Source organism: Cervus elaphus, chromosome 23 (assembly GCF_910594005.1).
Source record: "Cervus elaphus chromosome 23, mCerEla1.1, whole genome shotgun sequence".
Classification (NCBI taxonomy): Eukaryota; Metazoa; Chordata; class Mammalia; order Artiodactyla; family Cervidae; genus Cervus; species Cervus elaphus.
This window is the reverse complement of record NC_057837.1, coordinates 39,562,771-39,585,244: the sequence shown is the minus strand read 5'-3', so window position 1 is coordinate 39,585,244 and position 22,474 is coordinate 39,562,771. Positions and strand designations below refer to the sequence as shown.

General features: G+C 47.8%; 1 protein-coding gene across 11 annotated transcripts in view; it reads right to left on the bottom strand.

The window, feature by feature from the left end:
* The window catches only part of RIN2 (Ras and Rab interactor 2), a 208,920-nt gene that overhangs the window by 3,631 nt on the left and 182,815 nt on the right, over positions 1-22,474 (bottom strand). For all 11 annotated transcript variants that reach the window (XM_043883054.1, XM_043883045.1, XM_043883053.1 and 8 more), the window contains 4 exons: positions 19,524-20,702; positions 8,091-8,396; positions 5,639-5,770; positions 1,060-1,223 (listed from right to left, as the gene is read on the bottom strand). In XM_043883054.1, the coding sequence (XP_043738989.1) occupies positions 1,060-1,223; positions 5,639-5,770; positions 8,091-8,396; positions 19,524-20,702 (1,781 nt within the window). The remainder of the gene's footprint in view (positions 1-1,059; positions 1,224-5,638; positions 5,771-8,090; positions 8,397-19,523; positions 20,703-22,474) is intronic.

Here is a 22,474-nt window from a genome sequence, read left to right as displayed (position 1 = left end):
CGTCTGCAAGGTGAGCGAGGCTGGTGGAGAGGGTGTGTGTGAGACAAGGGCTCCATGGACTCCAGGGGTCTCTGGCCGAGAAGCTCCAGATAGAGACAGGGGGCTGGGGGACGGTGGGAATTGGAAGGACATGCATTTTCCTTCAAGAACACCTTGCTGACCCTGCCTTTCCACAACAGGCTCCTTTAAACCAAATGTACCTTTTGAGTGTTTTCAGAGCATTAAAAAGGCAAAAAGGGCAAGGAAAGTGAATTGGGACTCAGAGACAAATCTGGCCTGCTTGGGAATTCACCACGTGGCACGTGGACTCAGTCCGGGTTCACAGTTCTGCTGGAAGCTTTTGAAATAATATTTGAAGACCTGTGCAGACTCACTCATCTTTTCATAGACTGTGAGCCCATGAAGCGATCCTGTGTTGGGTCAAGATTTCTACAGCCTCAACCCGCCTCTCCTCTCCAGGAAGCACGCTCCATAGGAGCCCCACTTTCCCAGCACCAGTTCATGGACAGAGAAAATTCTGGATGGGGAATTCAGGCAAGATTGGGCTCAGATGTTCATGCTCCAGCTCTGGCCCTACCAGGCTGCCAGAGCTGACACTGCCGATGAGACCCTAGGGTCTTCTGTTTTGGGGGGAGGGGGCAGGGAGAGGAGAAAGAAATGGGGTCACTGCACCCCTCCATCTTCTCAGAGAGGCCAGGTCAAGTGCAGGGCCTCACAGGGCTGTTTCCATACGGCAGGTCACCTGTCTGCCACCTGTGCCAGAAGCATCCTTCCCGTAGGCTTTCTGAGGGCCTAGGTGCTCAGTATCCATGCAGAACCTTCAGGAGGAAATCCTGCCTTCATTTGACTATTTCCTTAAGGGCAGCAAAACTTGGGCCAAATCCACACATACACACACACACACTCTCTCTCTTTTAAGGAAAAGAGAGAAGTGAAACAAGGTCAGAAGATGGTTTAAAATATCCCTTTTCCACTGGATGATCGGACGGGGGTGGGGGGCCCTGAGCCGCGTGGGCCGTGCGGAAGCAGCGGGGCCCACCCCGGCCGCTGGCCACGCACCTGAAAGTCGTCCACCGAGGGGACGGTCCGGTTGGTGGTCCTGCGCTTGTGCCACTGCCTCAGGGTGTCCCTGGCCTCGGAGCTGAGCAGCCGCGCCGCCTGCTCTTCCTGGAAGTTCTTTATCAGGGAGAGGGCCCCGTAGGTGCTCGTCAGGTAATAGCCTCCTGGAAAGGGTAGACAGAGTGAGTTCTGCAGGGGTTCACCTCTGGGGACCACAGGAGGGGGACCACAGAGTCGGAAGTCAATCTCCACCTTGCCCCTTCTCTTCCACACGCATTTTTTTTTTTTTTGAGCAAGAGAATCCTCTTCCATCCATTCCTGCATTCCTATCCATGGATGTGCAGCTAACCCAGGCCTGAGCCACTGCCTGGGGACTGAGGACCAGGCCCTGCTTCCACTGATGGAATTTCCATTCCAAAGCTGAGACTCACAAAATCAACCGAAGTGCAACAGTGAAAATGCTTTGCCAGAAAAGGTCAGAGCACTGGAGCCTGACATATTGAGGGCGGGGGGAGGGTGGTGGCTTGTGAGGGCGGCAGGGTCCACTGCTGAGGTCAGAACACTTTCCAGAAGGAACAGGAATCCACACACCTCCCAGCAACACCTGCTTTGAAACTTCTCATTTAAGAATTCATATGTGCTAAATTTGAAGTGAACTATACACTTTGAAAGAAATATACAATACACAAGTGTGCTTACAATAATAAGGGGTTTTCAAAATAACCTCTCCCCCATGTTTCCCTTTCTTACCCTTACACATAGGGACTCACAGGAGACGACATTTAGGAAAAGGTTAATTTACAGGGAAAAGGAAGTGGTGTCCCTTTTGCTGGTGCATTTGGGAATGATTTCCTGTTTGTGCTGTGCTGAGTTGCGCAGTTGTGTCTAACTCTTTGCGACCCCATGGACTGTAGCCCACCAGGCTCCCCTGTCCACAAGGACTCTCCAGACAAGAATACTGGAGTGAGTAGCCTTTCCCTTCTCCAGGGGATCTTCCCGACCCAGGAATCGATCCAGGGGTCTCCCACATTGCAGGCGGATTCTTTACCACCTGAACCACTAGGGAAGCCCTCTGATGTCTGAGGGGGTGTTAAAAACACTTACAGTACTCTGAAAGGCATGTAAATGTGTTCACAGTTTGGTCCTAAACTATAGGGTTGTCCAATAAGTTCATTCTGGTTTTCCTCAAAGATGTTACAGGAAAACCGGAAAGAACTTTTTAGCTAACCCAATACGATGAGGTGCCTTTCTGGCACTTGTAAAGCTCCTCGCTGGAGAAACACTAGAGGGCGCACTAGATGTTTATTACAAACTCTGCAACTGGACACTGCACGTTGTGGACTGAGAGACATTCTTCGTCCAAATACCTGTTGAATCTCCACCTTGAGCCAGGTACAGAGCCGGGCTGGGTTTGTAAAAATTAGGATCTGAGTCCCTGCTCCATAAATGCATTAAAAGAAAACGGATATTGGTGTGTTACTGATACAGGGACCAGAAGTTAGCTGTGGTTAAATGAGTTTTGTCTGCCAAGTGTCACTTCCACTGCCAAAGTATTGAGTGTTAACACAAGACCCTAGAGAACTTTCTCTCTGGTCAACAGGTGGCAACACTCAAGACGGCAGGTGGTCCACCATCTAGGAAACGAGTTGAATGCCCCCCTAAGTCATACTGGACGTGGAATCTGAGAAACAATTTTGTGGTTTTCAGGTCACTGGCAGAGATTTGGGGGTCATTTTTTTTTTTTTTTTAAGATTTTTTTTGATGTGGACCATTTTGAAAGTCTTTGCTGAGTTTGTTACAATATTGCTTCTGTTTTATGATTTGGTTTTTTGGCAGGGAGGCATGCAGGAGCTTAGCTCTCCAACCAGGGATCGAACTTGCATCCCCTGCATTGAAAGGTGAAGTCCTAACCACTGGACCACTAGGGACGTCCCTGGAGGTTATCACTTACTGTAGCATCCTCTCGCCCACTCTGAGCAGCACACCTGCTATGCATCCATCATAGGTCAGCCTTTTTGTTCAGAGTCATTTGACTAATTTGGCAGATTTACCACTCAGCTGTAAGCTTCCTAGGGCAGCCCCCACGGTACACAGTAGAGAGTTTCAAGTGGCTGAGTTTTACTAAATATTTCACCCATGAACAAATCACATGATTGAGTGGGAAACTCAGTAGTATGGAATTTAAATGTGACACAGAGGATTTCAGGAAAAACCAATATGGACCTAAGGACTCAAGAGAGGCTTGTGGAGGTGTCAGAATTGGAGCTCGGACTTGGAGGGACGACGACTGTTGAGTTGGGGATGGGGGTGGTTTCCTTTGAATGTCAAATTTTTCACTCTATGGCTCAAAGTTCAGGCCACTGAGGGGAAAACGCCAAATGCTGGAAGCACAAAACTGACCACACTTGGAAACATGTGGATGCAATTAGAGTAAGGTTTAAATTTCAGCAAAACTAACCCTGCCACTAGGGCTGTGCATGTCAAAGGGATTCTATGACGTCTTTTCCGTAAATGAAACGACCTGCTTCAACAGCAGAAAACTGATGTGGGCTGTGCTTTGGGCTGTGGGGCAGGATGCAGGGCAGGACCAGCCGTGCATCTCCTCCTGGTCTGCTAGCCTGACAGGGCCGCCCAGTTCTCCCAGCAAGGAGCCCAGAAGCCAGGACATGGCTGAGTGAAGGCGGGCTCCAATGAAACTCCGAGTTGACTGACTGCTCTGTGTGTTTTCTAGCTGCGTCCTTGTCTTTCTCTGTGATTCCCGGAGGTGAGGACCTGCCCACCTATCACTGACACAGTACCCTGAGCAATGCCTCACTCTGGAGAAATGCTGGGAAAAATGACAGGTCTCCATCCTCAGGTCACAGGATGTAAGCATGTGTTTGTCCCAAGCACACACTGTCAGCAACAGAATGGTAATTTTCTGAGGGAGGCTGGCATGTCCTTTCCCCAAAGCCCCAGGAGTTCAGCACACTTATTACTAGAATTAAACATGACTGAAGCTCAAAATAACCCTCGCTGCATATACAATTATAATAATAATGCCATGGAAGAAAGAAAAGAAGGGCATGGAAATGAATGTATGTTTCCTCCTGGTCCCTGGACAAAGCCACATGCTTCCTCCCCTCTGGGAATCCCAGGGCAGAGCCGGGGAGGAAGGCTCCAGGCAGGGTCTGGGCAGTTTATCCTGGAGGGTCCGGCCTCAGCATTGGTTTATATTAATGAGGGGAGATAAACTGGGAAGAGGTAAAGGGATGGATGAAAAGATACTCATCACTGGTCCTGAGTCAGCGGGTCCCTGCAGGGGTGGAGGGGGACCACAGGGCTCCCTGGAGGCCAGACTCTCTGACCCAGAGCCAGGCCCTGGGGACCAAGGGACTAATGCACACGTTTGGGGGGTGACAGTGCACTGCCGTCTCCTCCAGGGAAAATCCCGGGATGCTACATTCTCTGGGGAATCCCATCAGCATGTGGATGGACGTTCTCACTCAAGCCCAGACTAAAACTCACTAGAGGAAAAAATGTTAGGCGCCAATTCATCACTCAGAGTCCATGTGGACTGAGACACATGAAATGAACTGTCAGGACACACAGGCCGAACAAGCTCCGATCTGCTCCCTTTAAGACAAGCTCATACAAGAGTCCTCGTTATTTCAGGCCTGTGCACCATGGTGACAAACACCCTAATTATTTCCATGATAAAATACTTAACCTTTGTGTAAGGACAGGGATTCCTGTGAAGACGTGTTGGAATGAGGCAGACAGGAGGAGGACGACTGAACTGACAAAGTAAGTTGAAAGCAAATCGCCCAGATTTTTTTAATCCGCTGTGGTTTTATGTGAACGATGAGCAGGTGCTATTTTTTTTTTTTTGTAAGAAAAGGAAATCACTGATGCTTTTTTAATCTTGAAAACCAAATTTAAAGAATAAAGATGAAAACAAAAGACAGGCCTTTGTCCGATTCACTGACACAACAGTGGGCAGTTATGCTGGCAGTGGAAATATTCTGCAGCAAAACTTTACAGTTTCCCTGTGAAATCAAAGAAACCATTTCTTTTAAAAAACGGCCCTGATTCTACTGAACGGTATTTTTTTTTTTTTTCTTTACTGCAACTAAGCAATCTTGGTGAAGTATAATTATGGCAGGGTTGCATTGTTTTGTGTGTTTTTTTGACTTTTCCAAATTTTCTGCGACGAACATTATGACTGCTGTAATCTGGAAAAAAGTCAGTACCTTCTCACAAACGAACAAAACTAAAACGGCCGTTAACCCTGAATATGTCAAGAAGCACCCATGTAAGTGCCAGGTGGATCTGAGGTTTTATTTGGGGGGATGAAGATGTTTGGGCGCTGAAAAGAGTTGGAGGATTGCCCCAAATTGCAACTGGACTAAACGCTACTGAGTTGTCCACTTTACAGTAGTTAATTTTAGTTTAACCATGAATGTACTAAGGCCTATTTCATTGCTCATTTTCAAATGGTTATCTCATGTTCTGCAAACTCTGCCTCAATTTACAAAGAAAAGAAAATAAAAATGAAGAAAAGCACCCAGTTCCTCCCACTTCTCCAAATGCCCGCTACCTTCTCCATGTAGCAGGGACGGATCCAGAAGCTCCATCATGTACTCGACCTCCGTGTCTAGCTCCAGCATGTCACACTGCGCTATGACATAGGTCAGGACCGGCAAAAAGTCATCTGCTCCGTACATCCTCCCTGGAGTAGGAAGAAAGGGGGGGACAGACGGGTTATTTTTAGCTGCATTTCTCCCTTTCATGTCCTACTTGCTGCTTTTATTAGCAAAGAGTCATGCAGGGGAAGTGAGGTGGGTATTTCTGGAATCCTACAGTGGGGAGGGCTCCTTCCCACTGCCCTCATCAGAGGCTGACCCTAACTCAGAATTTCAGGATGAATGTCCAAGTCAATGAACACAGGGAAGATTGTTTTCCCATTTCCATGATTTGCCTCAACACATGCAATAAATCGGGGCTTCCCTGGTGGCTCAGCGGTAAAGAACCTGCCTCAACGCAGGAGAGGCAGGTAGACGCAGGCTTGATCCCTGGGTTGGGAAGATCCCCTGGATCTACTGGAGTGGGCAACCCACTCCAGCATTCTTGCCAGGGGAATCCCATGGACAGAGAAGCCTACTGGGCTACAGTCCATTGGGTCGCAAAGAGTCCGACATGACTGAGCACACACACACGTGAAATAAGAGTCTTTTTTTTTTAAAGGGTTTCACTTTTCAGCAAGTGACAGAATAAAACATTTTGCGTTAAGTGTCTACTTAGGATGTTTCTCCTTTGTGTCTTCCTATTGCTTTCTGTCCAAATTAACCAAACCATAGTGACCAAAACCAACTTCAGCAAGGAACAACTCGTCCTTCTCCGTCTTCAGTGTGACTTAAATGTGCTTCATCAGTGGACATCGAATAAATACATCTGATTAATATCTGACAAAAAAATGGTCAGTCCGTACTATGTTTTATCACGACAGAGATTCTCAACTAGCGGTGACTCTTGCCTCCCAGAGAAGTCTGGCATTGTCTGGAGACATCTTTCACACTCATGACGGGAGGGTGGGCATGCAAAGAGCAAGCATCTGGATGCTGATAAACTTCCTAGAGGAAGTGGGACGTTCCCACAGCAAAGGACTAGCTGGCTGTAATGTTATTAGTGCTGAGGTTGAGAAACTGCCTAAGAACAGAATCCTGTGCAGATATAATGTGGGGGACTTCTTATAATTTGACAGACTACAGAAAATACACTTCTTGGGACTTCCCTGGCTATCCAGGGGTTAAGATTCTGCACGTCCAAGGCAGAGGGCGCAAGTTTGACTCCTGGTTGGGGAACTAAGACCTACATGCTGCTTGGCTCAGCCAAAAAATAAAAGAAAATCCATTTCTTGCATGTGAAGCATGCTTCAGAAGTGGTGTTCATCCGCCAGCATCACCAGCCCAGGAGCTCACGTGTTAACATTTCTGCTCAACAATCTGCAAAGTGCATGCTCATGGTGACCTCCCCCAGCCGTGAGAAAACAGAGCCTGTGTTTTCTCTCTGCTGCCTCTCCATGAAGCGATTTCGCTCACTGGAAACACTGTGATCATCCAGGGAATTAAAAAGGCTCACCCAAGACCTGGGGTACCACAGGGCTCATCACTACCCATAAATCAGGGTCACTCTCGCATCTACAAGTAGCAGCCCTGGGGAAACCTGAGGGCTGACACGTGTGAATTCCTATTGCACTGCATCAGCTCAGAGCAAAGAAGGGATGACCAATAAATGACTGTAATGAGACCTGAACGCTCAAGTTTCTGACAGATGCTATCACGGACACAGGCTCTCACCGGCCAGAATGCAGTAACAGGAATAATCGGGACTATCTCCACCATGCTTGGGGCTATGCAAACATTGATCTGTCTAATGCCCACCTTAGGAGGAAGGCTAGGGTCACACCCAGGACAAGAACAGAACTGCAGCTTGGAAGGTTGATTACGGAGGTTGAAGCCCCACAGTTAATGAACCCATTCCCAGACCCAGGGTCTCAACTCAGACCCAAGACTGAGTCTGTATCCACTGCCCTGAATTAAATCTTTTTTTTTTTAGCTTAACATAACTTTTTTAAGGTTTTTTTTTTTTTCTTTTTTGGATATGGACCAATTTTTAAAGTCTTCATTGAATTTGTTACAATACTGCTTCTATTTGTTTTGATGTTTTGGCCACAAGGCCTGTGGGATCTTAGATCCCTGACCAGGTGTCTAACTCTTGCCCTCTGCATTGGAAGTGCAGAGTCTTAACCACTGGATTGTCCGGGAAGTTTCTGAACTAAAGCTTTTATAAACTGGCATTGTACAAAACTCATTGTTGCCCTGCCCTGGATTTTTGGTGCTGTTAGTTTGTTGCATGTGGACTAATTTGCATTTTTGTGAGCCCCTTGGTGAAGTCAAGAAGCTGAAAGGAAGAGCAGTTGGGGATTGGAAAGCCCAACACGTCCCAGCCCCATAGGAGGGCCAAGAGCCTGGATGGGGTGGTGGCCTCACCTGAGTTGTTCTCCATGACGGTATAGATGAGCTTGCAGACTCTCAGCAGCAGCATGACCTTCTTTTCTGGCGAATACATCTTCTGCATGGTCATGAACTTGACCTTGATTTTCTCCACGTCTACAAAGTCAGGGGTGGGGGCGAAGACGCCCAGCTCCTGTGGATTCCTCTGCCGCACGAGCTGCAGGTTCTCCTTGAGTTGTTTCCATGAGCCATCGGCCACGTGGAAGTGCTTCAGCATGGCCTCGACGTGGCCCTTCAGGGGCTTCAGGATGCACTTGTGCATGGCTTTCTCCAGTACCACATCTGCCAAAGAAAGCGCAGCTACTGTGACCATTGTCTGAAGAAAGAAGAAACGTAAGGTCTGCTTTCTGGAAATGCACACCTGCAACTCTGTGCATTGGTTATCAGGCAGACATGTCCCAACTGCACAGCCAATCAACCAAAATTTAGCCCCACATCATTTACATACTGGGCTTTCCTGGTGGTTCAGACAGTAAAAAATCCGCCTGCGGTGTGGGAGACCTGGCTTCAATCCCTGGGTTGGGAGGATCCCCTGGAGAAGGAAATGGCAACTCACTCCAGTGTTCTTGCCTGGAGAATCCCCATGGACAGAGAAGCCTGGAGGGCTACAGCCCATGGGGTCGCAGAGAGTCAGACACTGAGTGACTAAGCACAGCACACATGCATTCACACACCAAAGTTTCTTTTTTCTTCAGTAAAGAGCCAAGAAGAGTGAATCTTCCCTAACAGTCTTATAGTCTCTCTTGCATGCAGTCAATACAACTGAATATATTTGTTTTAACTACTTTTACACCTTCTCACCCATAAGCACAGGTGAATATTCTAGAAGGTATGCTTTCCACCCAGTCTTTCCACTGAGGAGCCAGTGAACAGCTAAGCAAATGTGTCATGTTAAAAGAAGGATTTGCTAATGGCAAGGGTTCCAGCTCCTTCAAAATTTTTCCTGAGGGAAAAACTCAACTAAATACACATGGTATCTTGGATTGGATTCTGGACCAAAAAAGTCTTTCTGTCATTTACTATAAAGGACATAGTGGGGCATTAGATGAGATCTGAATAAAGTCTGCAGATTAGATAACATCATTAACAATGCATCTGGCTTCTTTCACACAGACTGTATCTTGGAGACTCCGCCAGCTGTGCCTGGAGCAACAGTGTGCTCTTTCTCACAGAATGACTCTTCCCTGAAAGTTAATGAAAGTTAATGTTACTGCAGTTTTGGAACACAATGTCCCTATTTTTAGATAAATACCCACTAAGTATTTAGGGGAAAAGGGATACAATGCCTGCAACTAGCTCTCAAGGCTTAGATAAAAGGAGGGGATGTGTGCATGTGTATATGTGTGTCTGTGTGTGCGTGAGCACGCATGCGTGTGTCAACAGGAAATCACTAACACTGGGAATCTGGGTGAAGGGCAGACATGATTTCTTCACTGACTTTTAGCAACTTTTTTGAATGTCTGAACTGATTTCAAAATGAAAATTTAAAAATTCTTGAAGTGAGTTTCTGTTCAGAATTAGGAAATATCCTTAGGTGTGGGAGACATTATTTCCCCCTCTTTCTTGGAATGGTTTGCCCAGAGGAGAAGCCTTCTTGGCTGATGGTACAGGGACCAGGACCACGAAGCTGGAGCCCGGGTCTAAAGAGGGTCTGTGCCGTGAGAGGCTCTCTGCTTCTTCCACATCAGTTTTTCAACCTCAAATGTTTCACATTCTCATCAAAGCTGCCTGGGTAGCAACCACCCCAAGGATACGACACTTGGGGATACGATTTCATCTTGGAAGCCCAGGAACCCACAGAAATAGCCAAGTTATCTCTCTGGCCCTTGGCATTTCTGACACACATCAGATGACACAGACTCTAAATGATTACCTATTATTAGAAGATCAGGGACAAAGAGAAATCTAAGCAGGACATACCAATAGAAACCAAGGTTGAAGCAAAAGAGGTTATACAGTAAGAAGAAAAACAGAACATTTCTTCACATCTGGCATTGAAACAAATTACTGTTTTAAAACAAATTAAAACCAAGATTGCATTGGTTATGCTGTGTCAATAAACTTCTAGAAAGTCATATAGCATCTCTGACTTCACTTCCAATGGCCACTAGGATGAAAAGTCAACAATAGTAATTAACATTGGGTGCCCAGTTGGGCTAGGCTTTATTTCATTATCTCATCTAATTCTATAGTATCTCTATTATTTTTGCACAATATGACTATTAGGGCTTTTTATAGACGAGGAAACAGACTTGGAGATGTCTAATGGTTTGCTTGAGCCCATAAAACTGAACACCCTGCTTTTCAAAGTCAATGCTATCTTAGTTCTAAAGTTCATGGTGTTTCATAAACATTCACCAGTTTACTGCTCTATCCAAAGATTCTGCAGCTACATTCCTGGTGACCCCTCCCTTTGCTGGAAGGAGGTCACCAAGGGAGGAGAAAGCCACGTCAATCATTAATTAGGATGCACATGAATGTTGGGAGCAGCGTTACTCACAGCAGGCTCAAACTAGAAAGCACCCAAGGCCCAACCCAATGGCATGGATGCCAGGAGATATACACACAATGGAATTCAGAAAATGGAATGCAGACAATGGAAGATTCATTCCATGACAAAGAGCAGGTTGCTGCTCCAGACACAACTGGCTGAGTCTCCAAGATAAAATCTGTGTCAAAAAAGCCAGACACACAAGAGTTGTCTCCTTTAGCATGATGCTTACACAAAGCTCAAGGACAGACAAAACCAACCTATGATGACAGGTCAGGATGGCAGTCACCCTGAGAAATAAACGGGGCTTCTGGGGACACTTCCAGGTGATGGAGACAGTGGATGCCTGTGGTGGCTACATGGATAAAAAATTATCAAGCTAAGCACTTGAAATTTATACACTTCATGGATATATGTTAAACTTCAATAGCCATGTGTATAAATCAAGCCAACAGAAAACACCTAGAGACCAGCCTGAGCATTTCACCTTGAACCCCAAGGGCAACTTTTAAATTCCAAGCAAGTCTGATCATCTCAGGGCCAGAGTGTGCACACAAACCATCTCCAAAAGGTTCTATGCTGTTCCTGGGGCTGACAGCAGACAGCTCGTCACCAGCCAGCTGAGTGAGTCTCTTGAGCAACTCATCCTTGTCCCCAGGGAAGGGGTGCTGATACTGGCCTTTGAGCCACAAACTCCACTCTTAATAGCAAATGCAACAGTGGAAATCTGCTAGGAGGGTTGATATGCAGGACCCATTGCCTTAAAATTCCCAAACAAACAAATTTTTAGAACATTTTTAAAAGGTTATAATTTAGAAATAAGATAAAACTGGTCTCTCTGCTTTCTTTTTCAGGTCTTCACTCCTAACCACCCCTCCCCATCCTCACAAATCTTTAATAAATACAATGAATAAGAAAAAAAGTCCAAATGACAAGGACCCAGTACCTGAATGATTCTCTCAAATAGGAAAAGAAGGTCATGCTTATGAAGCAAGAAGGAAAAATGATTTTAGGAAACAAAAGAAACAGAAAATCTTTCAGAACATAGACTAGCTCAGAACAAAAGGAAAGAACAGATCAGATCAGTCATGTGGCTTATAAATTACTACTATCCGTTTTCCCCTACCCTCTCTGGTTGCTTTACATCCAAGAATGATGCTGTTCTAGGCACTTTACAAGCACTGACTCTTCCGCTCCTCCACCAAACCCCTGGTGGGAAGACCGTGATTTATTTTAGAGCTGAGGAAACCCAGAGACATGGATGCCACACAGGTACCAAGGGGAGCCAGGATTCAAGCCCAAGAACTCTGGTTAGGTCAACTGTTTATCTACAAGGAAATAAAAAGATGCCGGAGAACTGTCTGCACTACTACATTTTGAGTGTGAGAAACTGATTGCTAACTGGATAATCCACTGGAAACACAGTTTTTGAAAATATTTTTATAGAGATCCTATCAACTGGTTCCAAAGTTCATCCACTCAGGGAAGCAGTCAGGGGCATCAGCCTAGAGCTCCCTGCCTTACTGAGACCTGTAAATGCAGTGATTTACAGAAAGCACTCAACGTGTTGGCCTCTAGAGCCATGACACGATCGCCCCCGTCTTAGGAATGAGGACAGAAGCCTAAGGTCTGTTACTTCCCTCTGATTGGAGGCACGGATTCCAGAGAAAGTCAGGCATGAAACGGGGACCCATCACAGGACAGGCTCACTCATCAGCTCGTCTGGACACTTTCTGCTCCCCTGCTTCTGCCAAAGAGGAAGCGAGAGTCCAGAAGCTGAAGTTCAGCGAAGGCGCGTGTCTTAGAAAGAGTGAGAGGAGGTGGCCTGGCAGCCAGCCCAGCTGTGTCTTTCTAAGTGACTCTGGCCTCATCACTTCACCTCTCTGACTGTCACTGCCTGCAACTTCTGAACTGCCATCTACTCCTCGCCCAGGGCAGGGAAGACAGAAGGAGCACTCTGAACCTAACTGATGGTTAAAACAATTCCCGGTATTCTCCAGGAATTCTAACAGAACCCAGAGTCTAAACAACATGATGTCCAAAAGGGGTAGGTTGCAACCTACATGACAAAGCTCAAAGATGAAGTAAGGTCATAGAGCCTCTTGGCTTATTTAAGTTCTAGCATTCTTTCAAGAAAGTAAAGTAGAAGAAATAGAAGTTAACGTTTGATGACAAGAGGCAGAACTTTTTTGTGGGGAACTCAAACTGTGAAGTGCAAACGTGCACCATCGCGAATACTGATGGGGACGTCTGTTTTCACAGTTCCTGGGACAAGGGGCGGTTACAGAAGCCTGTGCTCTGTGCTGGCCCTCGCTTCAGCCCTGTCACAATGAATGAGGGCCCTCTCCCTGAGGCACAGAAGTTAAACGACTTTCCCTGGACGGTGGAGAGCCTGGTTGTTCCTACTGCAAAGAAGTCAGGAAATAGCATAGTGGCACTCGCTCTGTACGAGAAGGGAAAGAGGACCCGGTTCTGTCTTTCGGTGCTAACATGGTCACCTCTGCCTGCATAGCTGGATTAAAGATCAGGGCTGAGCTGGACGGGGTACTCACTGCTTTCCAAGCATTCCAAACACTTTTATGTACTTTACATGTATTTAAACTACCCTTTGACTGACATGAATACATAACTCCTATGTGTTTTTCCTTTGGGTCTTCTAGAAGCCCACCCAGAGACAAACAGATTAGATAGGAGCCCAGGCAGCTCTGGTCCCTGAAGCAGGGAGGCAGCCAATGCTCTGTGCCTTGTTAGCCAGTTACCACTGGGAAGAGAGGTAGCACAGGGGTGCCTCAGAGCTAGCCCCCCCAGGGGAGGCAGCTAGGGCCTCACACACCTGCTCCCTCACTCCCTGCCGGAGGGTGGCTTCCCCAGAGTGGGGCGAGCATTAATCCTCCCCACCTCCCCCTTCCATCCAAGCTGGACTGGCGGGAAAATGCCGCAGGTACTGGAAATCCAGGAGGGGAGTGAGTGTCAGTGGAGCGGGCACAGTGGTGCTTGGTAAGCCTGCGGCAGGTGAAGAAACGGAGGCACAGAGAGGTTAAGACACATGACCGAGCACACACAGCTCAGCGGCAGCAGAGCTGGGACTTGAATCCACAGTCCAGTCTGAGCTGTGGTCAGGAAAAGAGGGGCGGTCTTCTATCTATTTATACTAATTTTCAAAAATAATATAGACGTGCTTTCCCTAGGCTGCAAGAGGTCGATCTTCCTCCTGCTCTGTACCTTTTGATGATGTACAAAGAGATCCTCTCCTTCCAGGTGACATAGACCCAAGGACTAGGTCGGAAGTCAGAATCACCGTGGCTTAACTCTTAACTTGGCACCACTGTGCCTCTCAGCCTACGACTTTCAGAAGGACTCTGTCTAAAACAGAGCAGGTAACGCAATAACTCAAGGGATTAAACCAAACTCTGAATTCAAACTTCAAAGCAAATCACGCTAGATTTTGAAGCTTGAGTAAGACTTATTCGTGCATGCTCAGTCGTATCCAGCTCTTTGAGACCTCATGGACTCTATGTAGCCAGCCAGGCTGCTCAGTCCATGAGATTTCCCAGGCAAGAATACTGGAGTGTGCTGCCATTTCATCCTCCAGGGGATCTTTCCAACCCAGGGGATTGAACCCACTCTCCTGCATTGGCAGGCAGATTCTTTATGACTGCACCATCTGGGAATCCTCAGGCTTGAATGCTCATTTAAAAAAATGATATGAAGCAAGGAAGTTTTCATTGTTTAAAGCTCAAGGAATGACTTCAGACTTCTTTCTTAAGCACACTAGACTCTCTGGTGTTTAACCACATTTCTCTATAAAGAAAATAAAACATTCATGTAAGTAAATTGATGTTCTCTTTGAAATATGTGGGAATTGGGTTTAAGGCTACTTTTTCTTCAAATAATGGTAATACCCTTCAGAGAAAATACACATTTTGACAGCCACTAAAGAAAGCAAAACCATATCTTGTTTCTCATTACTGACTTTTAGAAATACAGTTGGCTTCTCTGTATCTTTGTTGAGTGTTTGTGTGCAATTTGAATGAAATAGAAAGTTGAGGATTACTAACATTTTTGGGAGTTGGAAAAATTTTGTTTTTCTTGAAACAAGACTTGAAAACAGAGGGATTTCCTTAAGATTAATATCAAATCAGAAGTAAAAATTCTTTTGCTCGAAGAAAATCAAAACAGCATCCACAAAAATGCAACAAGTTCTGTAAAGTGTAGATTTCACTACCAGAAAGTTGGGACTAAGTTCTCTCATTGGTTGAAAGAGACTGAAGCGGAAGTGGTGTGATGTGAAACCCACCAATAAGGAGCAAGTGTTGGGATAACAAAGGATGTCACAGGGTCTATACCTTACTGGGCGGGGCACTCAGGAGTGAGTACACTTCACTCTGTCCATGAGTTACAGATCCTGGGCTTTTGAGGAGGATGCCAAATGGTACACATGCTTTTGTTAAAGCAGTTGCTTGTCCCTGCACGTACCACTTCTGCAGAGTGGAAGGTAGAGAGCTTGCCACAAGGGAAACACGATACGGGGCCCTGGAATCAAGAGAGAGCTAGGTCGAATGGGAACTTATCTCATCCTCCTACCAGGAGAGCAAAGCTGATGTCAATCAACCAACATCTGTTCAAGAACCTCTACACGGCAGGGTTTTGTGCGGCAGTGCTTTAAAGAGCAGTCTAAACAGAAGTCAAATTCTCTATGATAGGGCACCACCATTTAGGCTGGCAATTTTAGAGCTTTGAGACTGTTTATCATAACATTCTCACCTGGCAAGTGCTGACCTACAGGGCTCCGACAGGAGCACATGGACAAAGTGGTAGTTGGGTGAGAGCTATTTGGTTTTTTCATTGGCTTTTCTCTGTGCAACTGAAGAACTCCTTTGTGAAGAAGATTAGCATTGTATCCAAACACTAATGCACATGCGTTCACATGGTTCTTTTTCACATATGAGTGATGGATTTCTACATGGGTTACAGCACTGAAATACCTCCTCCAACTTCCTTAATGACAGGATGGAATTCTGTAGATCTAGGCTTTACATTTCCACCTCCTCAATCAGCACTCTCTCCCCCAGAAGCTGTGGGAAAGGAGGACAGGACTAGATTTTTTTTTGAAGAAGAGAAACCCAACTGGTATTCTTGAAAAGCCTTAGAAGCAAGCATCAGTTGACACCGGTTCTGAAGAAATTTGAGGTTTGGAATCCTGGGGGTGGCATTTAAAGTGAATCCATTCAAAGTGAATTATAACCTCCCAGGAAGTGAGATTGGTGAAAATAAACTGATAAACAAGAGGAGACCCAGGCTGAATCCAATCTCCCCTACCCACCAGCAGCATAACCCTCCACAAGTCACTTTATATATCTTGACCTCCGGTCCTGAATTTGCAAAACAGAACAAAATCTACACAAAGGTACCAACCATGAGTTGATCACACAACTCAAAGGAATCACTGTGTTAACAAGGTCTTAGTAAACTAGTGAGCCCGTCATTGAGGAATATGTAAAACAGATCATTTAGACTCCATTTTCTTGCCAGAGTCCGAATCTAAACTGGCACATTTAAGGGGACTGGTTTTCTAATCATTAGGATCACATCTTTCCCCACAACTCGGCACGTGATGAGTTTCTCAGGTCACCTTCTGCTTTGGCTCGCCTTCCTCTTAATTTCAAAAGCCCAGCACATTCTCTGCACTTCTCAAAACAGAATAATGGTTTCATTGATGAAGTAACAGATATGATGAAGCATCTGCTTTAATGCAAAAGCTTAAACAAAACAAACAATAAAAAAGTGTGGCAGTGTGTTGTCTGGGTACACCCACATCCGCAGACAGTGGCACTTTGAGCTGCCTCTACCAATGGTGAGCCTACTATTCTTGAATCTAATCCCTTGAATTTACAAATTAAATGTTTAAAGTAATTTTCATTTAGATACAATTGACAACTATTGTAGTTCTATTAGGTGTATAACACAATTAAACAATGTTTTCCAATCTCCTTAGTTTCTTATGAGAAAATATGAACATAGGCACCAGCAGGGGAGAGGGGTAAGGTTCAAAACACAGGGTTTAAAAAAAATAAACTGGGGTGGGGGGCTTCCTAGGTGGTTCAGTGGTAAAGAATCTGCCTGCCAATGCAGGAGACACGGGTTTGATCGCTGCTCCGGGAAGATTCCACGTGCTGCTGGACAACTAAACCCGTGTGCCATAACTACTTAGCCTGCACGCGAGAGCCTGTGCTCTGCAACAAAAGAAGCTGCCACAACGAGAAGCCGTGCACCGAAACTAGAGAGTGACCCCTGCTCGCCACAGCTAGAGAAGAACCTGTGCGGCAACAAAGACCCAGCACAGCCAAATAAACAAAGTAAAAAAATTTTTTTTAATTTATAAGGTTTTTTTTTTAATGTGGACCATTTTTAAGCTCTTTATTGAATTTGTTGCAATATTGCTTCTGTTTTATGTTTTGTGTTTCTGGCCGCGAGGCACATGAGATCTTAGCTCCCCGACCAAAGGTTGAACCCACATTCCCCAGTGGTCCAGTGGAAGGCAACCACTGGGCCACCAGGGAAGTCCCCTCAAAAAAACAGGCTCTGAATCCAAAGAAGAAAGTTCAGAAGCTGCACTGGCTAGGCTGGTATAGCCCTGGAGAGCTGACTCCACCTGGCAGAACCCAGCCTTGCTCCAGGGCGCACGGATGCCGGCTTCACAGGGCTGAGGCCAAGACCTACTGCCAGCGCTGGGACAGGCAGCCTGGATGACAGCTTCCCTCCTCATGACCTTAGATTTTTAGATGGAAAGCTCCATCTTTCCAGGGCAGCAAAGCGTTTGTGTCAGACTGCTGGCCACATTCAAATCTGTTTTTAGAGAAGATGAGATCCGGGCTCCAACCAACAGCAACACCCTATCTGAACTGTCACCTTCCGAGACGCCAGCAGGAGAGCTTCCCCGCACCCCACCCCACCCCCGCCCCCCGGAAGGACCGGCAGCTCCGGTCGGTGCTCACGGCATCGGCGGGGAAGGAAGGCAAGGCCTGGCGCCCCAGGGAGGAGCCTCGTCTCCGTGGGCTGGCTGGCACTGCGGCCACATAGCCCAGCGCTGACATCAGCGCCCGCCTGGCTCTCCCGCTGGTGCGGGGTCTGAGCCGGTCTCCCCTGAGAGGCAGGCTCGGGGGGCGGGACCGAGAGGGCCGGGCCGCTCTTCCGTTGTCCCGAAGGCATGCATTTCCATCCCCAAGGCACATCCTGGGGCACATTCCTTCCAGCTTTCTCTCCAGCAGCCGGGCTCTAACCACGCCCCACCCACCCAGGCGCAAGCCACAGGAAAACAAACAAGGCTTTGATTCCTTTGTGAGAAAATCAAAAAGCTGCTGAAACTCACTTCAAGGAGGTGGGGGGGAGAGAGAGAGGCGGGGAGACACCACCGGCAAACCACACGCTGTTTACTACTTTCCACAAACAGACCCAATCAGAAAGAAGCCGATTCCAGCTTTGCTTTATGAACGGCCTAGAAAAGTTGGGTAGCTCTTTTTGATCGCTGCTGCCCAGTGAATGAGGTCTCTGAAATTTGTCCTTCAGAGTCAATCTTCTGAAGTTAAAAAAAAAAATCCCTTAAGACTCTAGCCCTGGAAAAAGAGAGGTCTTGCCAAATTCAATCTTCCCTTGGCCAAAGTAACTATTAGCAATTCAGCTCTCCAATGAGGTTAGAAAGAAAGTTATTTCCCCTTGACTTCGGAGAAAACACCTTTCATGTGACCTCCAAAATTTGATACTTATTTTTAAAGATACACAAAACAAACTTGTCCATTTGACTTTTTTTTTTTGTTTTTGCTTACTCCCAAACTTATTGAATTCTGTGATTAGAAGCCCACAGGGCAGTTACCCTTTGGGGAGAAGGGGGACAGGGAGGGGGGTCCCTGGGGGTTTTGATGTTGTCATATTATGCTGCACTGGTGCTTGCTCCCTGTGGCAACTCACCCAGCTGCACACCGTGGCCTCTGCCCTCCTCTGAGGGTAAAAAAGGGTACTTTCCAACCAGTACAGCACAAACCCCCACGGCTTGCTGAGACACACCTTCAGAAGACCCTCAAGGCCCACACAGAGCGCACAATCAGGCAGGCAACCGGAATGGTCCACCGCTGAACAGACCCATCTGCGGCTCCCATCAGTTGCTCCGCCAAACGTGTCCGAGCCTGATGCTCAGCCCCGAAGCGAGGTATATAACATGAAGTCAACTTCAAGAAGCTGTGTTTCTAGTTCAGATCAGCCCAGGGGGGTGGAGTGTGTTGCTGTTTTGAACTCCAGAGAAAATGCCACCCAAGAGAACTAACATAGGCTACACTGTCCTGCCAGGCCATAGGCGACAAATATATCGTCGTTTTATTGAAGTATAGTTGATTTACAAAGTCCTATTAGTTTCAGGTGTATAGTAAACTGACTCAGATATGTATAGACACACATCCTGGAGGAGGAAATGGCAACCCACTCCAGTATTCTTGCCTGGAGAATCCCATGGACAGAGGAGTCTGGTGAGCTACAGTCTGTGGGGTTGCAGAGTCAGACACCAGTGACTGAGCACATATATACACACATATATAGATACACACATATGTATTCTTTTTCAGACTCATCCCACATAGGTTATTACAAACTGTTAAGTATATAGGTCCTTGTGCTATACAGTAGGTCCTTGTTGCTTATCTATTTTACCTACAGTAGGGTGTATCTGTTAATCCCAAACTCCTCATCTATCCCTCCCTCCCCTTCCCCCTTTGATAACCATAAGTTTCTTTCTACGGCTGTGAATTTCTGTTTTTAAATAATTCCACTGGTATCTTTTCTCGATAGCAGGTATAAGCAATTCTACACACACACACACACACACACACACACACACACACACACGTATTTAAAGGCAAGGTGGTACTCACCTATCTGGTCTTCGGGGATCAGCGATTCGATGGGGGGGTCCAGCTCGGAGCTCTGGGACAGGTAGTTCTTCACCTGGGTCATGAACTGCCGGATGGTCTGCAGGAGGTCGGTGCTGGACACGTGGCACTCCTTGTTCTCCTGCAGGAAGCTCACGTAATCCTGCACCAGGCAGCCGAAGTAGGTGCGCTTGTCGCGGGCCAGCTCGGCGATCCGGCGCACCATGCGCTTCTCCGGGGTCAGGAACGAGCTGAAGACGCCGCTCATCTTGCGAAGCTGGGACTTGACGAGCTTGGGTAGCACGAAGGAGCTGTTCCGCTTCTTCTTGGACTTGATGGGGGGGGCCATGGTCTCCTGATCGCTCTCGCCGTCGTAGTCCTCCAGGCTGCTGTTGGTGTCCGCCTCGTAGCCAAAGAGGGGCATGCTGCGGTCCAGGTCCAGCGAGTCGGAGGAGGAAGTGGAAAGGCTCATGTCACTCAGCCGCTGGCGGCCCGCGCGCCACGGGGGCCGGGATGCCGAGGCCGAGGCGGCGGCGCGCCGGGCCCTTGCGCAATCCCCCGAGGCCAGGACCGCCTCCGCCTCCGTCTCCGCCGGGGCGGGCCCCCCCGCTGCGCCGCTCGCCGGGCCCGCAGCGGGCTCCGGGCGAGGCCGGCCGCCGGTCAAGGTCTTGGCGCCGCCCTCCGCCTCGAGGAAAGACGCCTGCTTCTTGAGCCGGGGTGGAGGCACGGGGGTGGGTTTCGCTCCAAGCCGCGCCGCGTCCCCGGGCTGGTGCAGGGCGACGGTTTCCGGCATGCCGGCCGGGGGCGCCGCGGGCCCGGCCAGCTGGGGGCCGGCGGGCTGACTATGAATAGCGGGCGGCGGGGGCCTGGGCGGCGGGGACCGAGGCCTCTCGGTGCCATCCGCGTCGGGAGTCCGGGTGCAGGGCCGCCGGGGGCCCCCGCCGAGGTCCTGGCTGTGCACTTTGAAGAAGAGGGGATTAATAAAGCACAGGGCCCCGTTGGTCTGGCTGCACTCCAGTTCCGAGGGCGTCCTGGTTTTTATAGAATGCACTCCATTTATCAGGCAGAGCTGACGCGAGGAGGCCGGACCCACGCCATCGTCGTAGCCGCCGTCGGAGGAGGGAGGCCTATGGGGAGGTGGAGGGTTTGGGGGTTTGTTGTCAGCTGGAGAGCTCCAAAAATCTGAAAGTCATTATCAGTGAACACAAGAATGTAAATACAGTGCACTCGGCCGGTCCATCACAAACAGCACACTTGCCTGGCAATGCATGGCTTTGGAGGGGAGGTGCTACGCTGGAGTGTGGTGTTTTCCTTTCTCTCTCTCTCTCTCTTTTTGCTTTTAACTGCATTCCTTTACTGGAAGGGCTGGAAATACTGCCAGGCCCAGCTGCAGGCTCCCAGGAAGGCTCGGGAGGCTTTGGGCTTCAAGGCTCTTGAGAAACGGCTTGGCTGTTGCCTACAGCGGGCCCAGCCCTCCCCCAGGTGAGAAAAAAGGAAGAGTGGGAGCTGGGAGAAGGCTGGAGGGGGGGCGGTCCCCGGGGTGGGGGGCCACTTGCTCCACCAAGAGGGAGTTTGCCTGCCCAGCAGCAGCACCCTTTCTGATGGATCCCCTTATCCTGGGGTGCCCTCCTCCGCCCCCCAGGGTCCGCAGTTCCCCTTTAATGGGCAGGACGAGCAGCTGGGCCTGAGGACATTACACAATCTGCCTGGGGTTTTACACATTCAGCATTAAAACCCAAAAGGAGGAAAAATGCACTCATAGGGCCTATCAGCAAAAAAAAAAAACAACAAAAAACAGGACAACTGGGCTCAGGCCAAGGATAAGTGCAAGTTCGACCGTCTTTGTGGTTTGCTGCCCACTCTTCCCAAATCTTCCAGCCTCCTAGCCATGGCCACTGTGGCTCAGCACACTCTGGAGTGGGGCACATCGCTGTGATTGCAGCCACCCTGCCTGTGTGTCCTTGGACGGACAGGCTGGTCTTCCATGCAAATCAAGGGAGGCTGTGGTGCTGATAAATACCTGGTGTTACTTCCATCTGGAATAGGTTGCTCTCTCTACAGCTTTGCCTTGCTGTGTTTGCTGAAACTGTTTCTTTCCTAAGGGCCCAGCATGGCTGGTCACCAGGGTCTGGAGAGAGGGTGAGGCTGGGAGCCCTGGGCCTGCCTTTTCCTTGCCACGCCTTGCCCTGACCTTGGCTCCTGTTGCCCGCTTTCTGCCGTCCTTCCTTCCCTCTAGGTCTGTGCTGTCCAACAGGGGAGCCAGCAGCCACCTGTGGCCAGTGAGCGCTTGAAATCCAGCTTGTGCAACGAGGGACTCAATTTTCCATCTTATTTCATGTAAACCCATTTAAATGTAAAACTGGACAATTCCATTACTGGGAAACTCAAGTAGGTCTGGAACTTGGGTAGGCGAAACTACTTCTTCAGTTGTAAATTTAATGGACTCTAGATACTGATCCATGTATTTTTGCTGAAAATTTAGTGCGTGAATAGAAATGTGCTGTAAGGATATAATATATACTGGATTTCAAACACTTAGCAAGGAAAAAAGAAGGTAAAATATTTCATTACTATTTTAAAAAATAGGGATGATATATTGAAATAGCATTTCACATAGTAAATAAATTATAAAAATTAACTGCACCTTTAATTCTCTTTCATGTGGCCACTAGGAAATTTAAAAGTGCGCACTGGCTGGCCTTACATATTTTTATAGTGGCCAGTATAGGGCTGCTCTAGCTTGAAATTTAAGCCTCCTTAAATTCCCACTGTCACCGTTGTTAAGACTTTGCAAATATAGAACATATAGTTCCTGTGTATGTGTTGTTCCCATACAGACAATAAAGCTGGGGTATGGGCAAGGGGGAGAGACCCTATGGATCCTTAAACCCTTACTGTGGCTGCCATATAGCAGACCCTCCAGAAACACTTGTTGGATGAACAAATACATGAGG